Source organism: Rhinoderma darwinii, chromosome 3, assembly GCF_050947455.1.
Source record: "Rhinoderma darwinii isolate aRhiDar2 chromosome 3, aRhiDar2.hap1, whole genome shotgun sequence".
NCBI classification, from domain to species: Eukaryota; Metazoa; Chordata; class Amphibia; order Anura; family Rhinodermatidae; genus Rhinoderma; species Rhinoderma darwinii.
This window is the reverse complement of record NC_134689.1, coordinates 67,623,081-67,632,111: the sequence shown is the minus strand read 5'-3', so window position 1 is coordinate 67,632,111 and position 9,031 is coordinate 67,623,081. Positions and strand designations below refer to the sequence as shown.

At 44.9% G+C, this 9,031-nt stretch overlaps 1 protein-coding gene across 2 annotated transcripts; it reads right to left on the bottom strand.

Moving 5' to 3' along the window:
• Nucleotides 1-701: 701 nt before the first annotated feature.
• Nucleotides 702-7,565, bottom strand: LOC142751002 (uncharacterized). Of its 2 annotated transcripts, XR_012882676.1 has the most exons (3): nucleotides 7,484-7,565; nucleotides 879-4,056; nucleotides 702-768 (listed from the first exon to the last, which is right to left on the bottom strand). XR_012882676.1 is itself a non-coding variant. In XM_075859968.1 (2 exons), exon 2 carries the CDS (start codon nucleotides 3,796-3,798, stop codon nucleotides 1,273-1,275), a length of 2,526 nt encoding a protein of 841 aa, XP_075716083.1. In that variant the 5' UTR covers nucleotides 3,799-4,056; nucleotides 7,484-7,565; the 3' UTR covers nucleotides 708-1,272. The 2 variants fall into 2 exon arrangements, 1 of the variants encoding a protein (XP_075716083.1); XM_075859968.1 differs by having other exon boundaries at nucleotides 708-4,056.
• Nucleotides 7,566-9,031: the final 1,466 nt, after the last annotated feature.

Here is a 9,031-nt window from a genome sequence, read left to right as displayed (position 1 = left end):
AGAAGCAATCCTCCTTATCCAGCCGGAAGCATCAAACGTCCAACGTGGGGAATGGAGTGTCTGAGGATAAAGTAGGAAATGTCGATAAGTAGGAGCAGAATGCGACTCCTGTGTACCATGAGCACACATCACAGTCCAAGACTCATTACATTGACATGGTCAGCACTTACCCTGCAAAGAAGCAATCCTCCTTATCCAGCCGGAAGCATCAAACGTCCAACGTGGGGAATGGAGTGTCTGTGGATAAAGTAGGAAATGTCGATAAGTAGGAGCAGAATGCGACTCCTGTGTACCATGAGCACACATCACAGTCCAAGACTCATTACATTGACATGGTCAGCACTTACCCTGCAAAGAAGCAATCCTCCTAATCCAGCCGGAAGCATCAAACGTCCAACGTGGGGAATGGAGTGTCTGTGGACAAAGTAGGAAATGTCGATAAGTAGGAGCAGAATGCGACTCCTGTGTACCATGAGCACACATCACAGTCCAAGACTCATTACATTGACATGGTCAGCACTTACCCTGCAAAGAAGCAATCCTCCTTATCCAGCCGGAAGCATCAAACGTCCAACGTGGGGAATGGAGTGTCTGAGGATAAAGTAGGAAATGTCGATAAGTAGGAGCAGAATGCGACTCCTGTGTACCATGAGCACACATCACAGTCCAAGACTCATTACATTGACATGGTCAGCACTTACCCTGCAAAGAAGCAATCCTCCTTATCCAGCCGGAAGCATCAAACGTCCAACGTGGGGAATGGAGTGTCTGTGGATAAAGTAGGAAATGTCGATAAGTAGGAGCAGAATGCGACTCCTGTGTACCATGAGCACACATCACAGTCCAAGACTCATTACATTGACATGGTCAGCACTTACCCTGCAAAGAAGCAATCCTCCTAATCCAGCCGGAAGCAACAACTGTCTAACAGGGACAAGTGAGCCTGTTGAGAAAAGGTGAGTATTGTATGAGAATCTACATAGGAGGTTGGATCTACACTGTGCTTGCCATTTTGTCTTACCCACGCAGACTTACACAACTGTAATCGAGGAACATCAGAGTAGACCCACGTAGCGACTTTTTATTCAAAGTGTCCTGTAATATCTTGTGAAAAAAAACTCAAAACTGGCAAAGTAACAAACCACTTACAGCTCTATAGCAAGATAAACCATTTTGGAAGAAAAAAAAAATGCCAAACTAACAAACCACTTACAGCTCTACAGCAAGATAAACCATTTTTTCAAAATTTTGACAAGAAAACCATTAATCAGATCACTTTCCAAACCTAGTCCAGTGCTCCTCCAAAACATCTTGTTTGCTTGGCCTTTCAACATTTGCAATGTTGGGTGGAAGCGTTGGAGCTCTGCTTTGCCAAGTATGACTTACCTCACCCAGTGCGATTTTTATACAATCATCCAGTATTTTATCTGTGTGTTCATTGCTCATGGGTTCAAACACATTTTTGATCACCCACTTCTTCTTCCCTTTTGGTAGGATTAACTTTGTTCTTTCAGTACCAATAGAGTCACAATGTGGCTTTTGCACATGAACAACAGCTTTTTTTCGACCTACATTGTTATTATGTGCCAGGATAGCAAGTTTTGTCCGAGCCTCCATTCCATCAATACCAAAGTGAATGCGTTTTGATCGATATTTCAAGACTAAACTGTGGAAGGCCTCCAACGGTCCAGTGTGGCAATTTCTGATGAGGTGAGGTATATCCTTCAAGAGCTGTGGATTGCAGACAACTTCTTCCACTCTTTGACAAGCAATGCTCCCAAGGGTAAGCCATAGAACTGAAGTTTGTTGTGAGGTGGACAATTCTTGATGAGTACATTTTTTGAAGTGAACGCCATCTTCCCATTGGTGACAGTCAATGATGTGCTTCAGGACAGACTTCCAACGTTCCTTGAAAAACTCCTCATTGTGGTCGCATGTTTTTACACTCCACCAGAAATGGTTCACAATTTTGTCAATCCATGGTATGATGGGTCTGCCGGGGATTCCACTACTTACCTTCAGCAGTTTCTTTCGAAGTGTCTTAGCATAATGCCAGATGTCATATTGATGGTCTATGTCAGGGTAGACCTCACGAAGCAATTTTTGGATGCTGACATGACGGTCTGACGCAAAAATGCAAACATCAAATCCTTGTGTCAAAATCCGATCCATAACTATAGAAAAACCAAATTTCTCCATTGCAACTGAAGAAGTACACTGGCTCCTCTGTACAACTTCAAAATCCATTATTTTTTCAGTGAACAAATCCATTACTGTATATGTACAGTATTTCGCAGAGTGTCCAGGACTGTCACACTGGCCGTCTCCAGCCAAACATATTGGAATAGTTGATAGTTGGTTTTTAAGTTTATTCTGTTCTTCAAGCCAAGCAATTTGAATAGCAGGAAAAATAAATGAGGACTGGTACCTGTAGAAGGTCTTCTCTGAAAAAATTGCAAGCCGTAAAATCTTAGAAAGCTCTGCAACTTTGTGGAAATTGAGCCCACTGCACAAAATGGAAGAGGCCAACAAAATATTTCCACTGTAGAATCTGCCGGTTTTGGGTTGAGTATTCCAAAGCAGGGAATTATGTCCTTGTTTGCATCTTCCACGAATGATGAAGGCGCTTCCTTTTCTTTCCTTGACAATTGTGGTTACAGTGAAAGGGCATCCATCTTTTTCTTGGCACTTCACTTTCCGGATTAGGACATCTAGGCAATTTTCAAAAACTATGAATTTATTCTGTTCTAACATGGTTGCGGAATCTACGCAATACAAAAAGGAAGACGAGTCCACAATAGATTCATTGATGGAGCGCAAGGGAGTATTTGGCAAAGAGCACTCACTTACCAGGAATGGATTGTATGAGGCATCCTTTGGATTGTAAACGGCTCCATCATCCTCATACACCACGCATGAAGCATGGTTGGACTCTTCTTCTAGACTGTCAACTGTGAAAGGGAAAACACCACTTACCTGGTCTTCCTCTAGATCTTCAAGTTCAGTCACATTTTCAATGGGCAATTGAACACTTTGGATGGGAGAAGGGAATGGCTCCACATTTTCTCGACCTTTGGTTGAAAAATCTGCTGCCTGATGGAGATGGAATGGAGTGGAATGTAATACTTTTGTTATTTGTGTTGGCTGAACATTACCTTGATTTATTATTGAATGGTATTCTTCATTGGAAAGGATCACGGAATTTCCAATATTGAAGTCTGTCTGCGTCTCCACATCTCGGAATGATTTCAAGCCATCAATCATTAATGTTTCTGATGGATTGTTTTCTCTTGAAGTAGAACTGGATGCATGTGTTGTTGAGAAGGAAGTACTTGGGTTGTTGTCAGGAGTAGACATGGCTTCTAACACAAATTCCTGATTTGGGTTTTCTGATGTAGCTGTTCTTCTCTTTGTTATCTTCTTCCTCGATAAAGATTCATCAACAATACTTGAAGAATTGGATGATTTTTTAAATAAAGTAGGAACTGCATTTTGACGCAGAACACGGCCTGTTGCGTTAACAATAAAACTGTCATCCGTAAAATGAAGAGAACAAAGTCTATACTTGTTTCGTTTGTTTTTTTTCTTTCCTGCAAAAATTTTGCCAGCTAGCAGCTCGATATTTTCAAATTGTTGGCCCATATGTTTAAGCCATTCTATAATCTTGGCTAAGGAATTAGGAAAACAGTGCAATTTTATTTCATGTTCGTCCTGAAAACGACCTGGAGTAAACCAGCATCCAGAGACCCAGCATGTCGGCATTCTTGCCAAATCTGTGAAAAGAACAACAAAATACATAATTTATCTCTGCAAAGCACTTTGACTGATTAAAACTAATATAAACCAAAACAAACTCACCTCTAACTAGAAGATTGTTCAACGTGAACAAAAACTTGAACTGTTGAACTTGAAGAAACACCATTGCAACGGCAAATGGAAACCTTGAACTTGAAAAACTGAAACGTAAACGCCCTTGTACTCCCATCATGGAAGCTGTATGGGTCACTTACCTGTAGTCTACTTACCAAAGCACAAAATAGAATATAGAACAAATATCTGCAAAACCAAAAAAAGTGAAGTAAAGATTTCTGTAATTGACTTTATTTTAAATAAAACCCCTCAAATATATGCAACTTACATGCTCTTTATCAGGGGTTCTTGGCAATGCTGCTAAAAAGCAACATTTATAATCGTTGTGTCATGGGGGTTGTGGGCATTGCAGCTAATAAGCCCCCTTTATGCTCGTTGTCATGGGGGTTGTGGGCATTGCAGCTAATATGCCCCTTTATGCTCGTTGTCATGGGGGTTGTGGGCAATGCAGCTAATAAGCCCCCTTTATGCTCGTTGTCATGGGGGTTGTGGGCAATGTAGCTAATAAGCCCCCTTTATGCTCGTTGTCATGGTTGTGGGCAATACTGCAAATAAGCCCCCTTTATGCTCGTTGTCATGGGGGTTCTGGGCAATGTAGATAATAAGCCCCCTTTATGCTCGTTGTCATGGGAGTTGTGGGCATTGCAGCTAATAAGCCCCCTTTATGCTCGTTGTCATGGGGGTTGTGGGCATTGCAGCTAATAAGCCCCCTTTATGCTCGTTGTCATGGGGGTTGTGGGCAATGCAGCTAATAAGCCCCCTTTATGCTTGTTGTCAGGGGGGTTGTGGGCAATGCAGCTAATAAGCCCCCTTTATGCTCGTTGTCATGGGTGTTCTGGGCAATGCTGCTAATAAGCCCCCTTTATGCTCGTTGTCATGGGGGTTGTGGGCAATACTGCAAATAAGCCCCCTTTATGCTTGTTTTGTCAGGGGGGTTGTGGGCAATGTAGCTAATAAGCCCCCTTTATGCTCGTTGTCATGGGTGTTCTGGGCAATGCTGCTAATAAGCCCCCTTTATGCTAGTTGTCATGGGGGTTGTGGGCAATGCAGCTAATAAGCCCCCCTTATGCTCGTTGTCAGGGGGGTTGTGGGCAATGCTGCTAATAAGCCCCCTTTATGCTCGTTGTCATGGGGGTTCTGGGCAATGTAGATAATAAGCCCCCTTTTTGCTCGTTGTCATGGGGGATGTGGGCAATGCTGCTAATAAGCCCCCTTTATGCTCGTTGTCATGGGGGTTGTGGGCATTGCAGCTAATATGCCCCTTTATGCTCGTTGTCATGGGGGTTGTGGGCAATACTGCAAATAAGCCCCCTTTATGCTCGTTGTCATGGGGGGTTCTGGGCAATGTAGATAATAAGCCCCCTTTATGCTCGTTGTCATGGGAGTTGTGGGCATTGCAGCTAATAAGCCCCCTTTATGCTAGTTGTCATGGGGGTTGTGGGCAATGCAGCTAATAAGCCCCCTTTATGCTTGTTGTCAGGGGGGTTGTGGGCAATGTAGCTAATAAGCCCCCTTTATGCTCGTTGTCATGGGTGTTCTGGGCAATGCTGCTAATAAGCCCCCTTTATGCTCGTTGTCATGGGGGTTGTGGGCAATACTGCAAATAAGCCCCCTTTATGCTTGTTGTCAGGGGGGTTGTGGGCAATGTAGCTAATAAGCCCCCTTTATGCTCGTTGTCATGGGTGTTCTGGGCAATGCTGCTAATAAGCCCCCTTTATGCTAGTTGTCATGGGGGTTGTGGGCAATGTAGATAATAAGCCCCCTTTATGCTCGTTGTCATGGGAGTTGTGGGCATTGCAGCTAATAAGCCCCCTTTATGCTCGTTGTCATGGGGGTTGTGGGCAATGCAGCTAATAAGCCCCTTTATGCTTGTTGTCAGGGGGGTTGTGGGCAATGTAGGTAATAAGCCCCCTTTATGCTCGTTGTCATGGGGGTTCTGGGCAATGCTGCTAATAAGCCCCCTTTATGCTCGTTGTCATGGGGGTTGTGGGCAATACTGCAAATAAGCCCCCTTTATGCTTGTTGTCAGGGGGGTTGTGGGCAATGTAGCTAATAAGCCCCCTTTATGCTCGTTGTCATGGGTGTTCTGGACAATGCTGCTAATAAGCCCCCTTTATGCTAGTTGTCATGGGGGTTGTGGGCAATGCAGCTAATAAGCCCCCTTTATGCTCGTTGTCAGGGGGGTTGTGGGCAATGCTGCTAATAAGCCCCCTTTATGCTCGTTGTCATGGGGGTTCTGGGCAATGTAGATAATAAGCCCCCTTTATGCTCGTTGTCATGGGGGATGTGGGCAATGCTGCTAATAAGCCCCCTTTATGCTCGTCATGGGGGTTGTGGGCATTGCAGCTAATATGCCCCTTTTATGCTCGTTGTCATGGGGGGTTCTGGGCAATGTAGATAATAAGCCCCCTTTATGCTTGTTGTCATGGGAGTTGTGGGCATTGCAGCTAATAAGCCCCCTTTATGCTCGTTGTCATGGGGGTTGTGGGCAATGCAGCTAATAAGCCCCCTTTATGCTTGTTGTCAGGGGGGTTGTGGGCAATGTAGCTAATAAGCCCCCTTTATGCTCGTTGTCAGGGGGGTTGTGGGCAATGCTGCTAATAAGCCCCCTTTATGCTCGTTGTCATGGGGGTTCTGGGCAATGTAGCTAATAAGCCCCCTTTATGCTCGTTGTCATGGGGGATGTGGGCAATGCTGCTAATAAGCCCCCTTTATGCTCGTTGTCATGGGGGATGTGGGCAATGCTGCTAATAAGCCCCCTTTATGCTCGTTGTCATGGGGGATGTGGGCAATGCTGCTAATAAGCCCCCTTTATGCTCGTTGTCATGGGGGTTGTGGGCATTGCAGCTAATAAGCCCCCTTTATGCTCGTTGTCATGGGGGATGTGGGCAATGCTGCAAATAAGCCCCCTTTATGCTCGTTGTCATGGGGGTTCTGGGCAATGTAGCTAATAAGCCCCCTTTATGCTCGTTGTCATGGGGATGTGGGCAATGCTGCAAATAAGCTCCCTTTATGCTCGTTGTCATGGGGGATGTGGGCAATGTAGATAATAAGCCCCCTTTATGCTCGTTGTCATGGGGGTTCTGGGCAATGTAGCTAATAAGCCCCCTTTATGCTCGTTGTCATGGGGGTTGTGGGCAATACTGCAAATAAGCCCCCTTTATGCTCGTTGTCATGGGGGTTCTGGGCAATGTAGATAATAAGCCCCCTTTATGCTCATTGTCATGGGGGATGTGGGCAATGCTGCTAATAAGCCCCCTTTATGCTCGTTGTCATGGGGGTTGTGGGCAATGTAGCTAATAAGCCCCCTTTATGCTCGTTGTCATGGGGGTTGTGGGCAATTCTGCAAATAAGCCCCCTTTATGCTCGTCGTCATGGGGGTTGTGGGCAATACTGCAAATAAGCCCCGTTTATGCTCGTTGTCAGGGGGGTTGTGGGCAATACTGCAAATAAGCCCCCTTTATGCTCGTTGTCAGGGGGGGCTAATCCTGCTCACGCACGTGCCATGCTCGTTGCCGAGGGGTGATGTGCGGTATTTACATTTACAGTACAATGCCTTGTTGCAAATGGGGGAATAAATATGCTCGTCTCTAGGGAGTTGAAATAGACTTACCTGCAAACAATGCTGCTGCGGAATGAACCGGATCCTCTGTCGCCTGCTGCCGATGTGTCCTCCTCGCTCGTCCGACAGGATGCAGCATCTGGGACTGGAAGTGAGTGACGTCACAGCGAGGTCTCTCGAGACCTCGCTGTGTGTCTGTGCACTGCCAGAAGCTGGGCGTTGTGAAGAGAAGTGGATGATGCTGATTCGTCAGCATCATACACTCCCATTCACAACGCCCAGCTAGTAAAAGTAGTAAACACGCCCCGATGTACGCACATAATACACGCCCAGTTGTACTTTTACTTTTCAACACGCCCAGTTGTACTTTTGCAAGCCTCATTTGCATAAATACAAAAATGGTCATAACTTGGCCAAAAATGCTCGTTTTTTAAAAATAAAAACGTTACTGTAATCTACATTGCAGCGCCTATCTGCTACAATAGCAGATAGGGTTTGCAAAATCTGGTGACAGAGCCTCTTTAAAACAGGCCCCAGAATTTAACGATCACCTAGTAGATTTCGGGCCTTCTTTTTATTAGAATATGTCTTAGGCACCATGTCAGGTTTGAAGAGGTCTTGTGGTGCCAAAACATAGGACACACCCCAAAAAAAGACCATTTTCGAAACCACACCCCAAGGAATTTATCTAGGGATATAGGGAGCATTTTGACCCCACAGATTTTTTTGCTATATTCTTTGAAATCAGGCCATGAAAATGAAAACTTTTACAAAAACAGAAGCCTTTGCTCCGATTTTTACATTTTCACAAGGAATAAAAGAGAAAAAGCACCCCAACATTTGTAAAGCAATTTCTCCCGAGTATGGTACTAAACCATATGTGGTGATAAACTGCTGTTTGGATACACAGCAGAGCTCAGAAGGGAAGGAGCTCCATTTGACTTTTGGAGCTCAAAATTGCTGGAAGGGTTTTCAGGTGACATGTCGCATTTGCAAAGTCCCTGAGGTACCAAAACAGTGGAAACCCCCAAAAGTGACTCCATTTGGGAAACTACACCACTCAAGGAATTTATCTATCGGTATAGTGAGCCTTTTGACACCATAGGTTTTTGTGCTGAATTCATTTGAACAGCATGTGTCAGATGGAGAAGAAAAGAGAGCGACTCCCATCAGAGAAGACATCACTTGTGAGTCACTGGATCTATAGAGGATCTGGCCCCTTTCCTGACATGTCTGTTGTACGAAATCCTTGTATTCCACATAAAGTCTTTGAGTACCCAGGGTCTAATAGACAAATGCATGCTACCACTCCCATTGTCAAGATGTTGTGTCCCTACACAGTGTGATACTGTCAGCGATAGTTGGAGACTGTCAGTATGTAGGGAAACAGCACTTTGACAAGGGGAATCGTAACTCCCATTTATCAATGCTTGCGCAGAAAGGTGGTGTTCACTATAGCCCAAGTTTGGGGAACAGCCCAGGGCCTATGGTCTACTTAATCCGCCACTGGGTATACATTGGCAATTGTCCAGATGGATACCTTCGACGTAAGGTATTGTCGTATCCCACTGTATAGGCATAAATTGGGATATGTTGCTC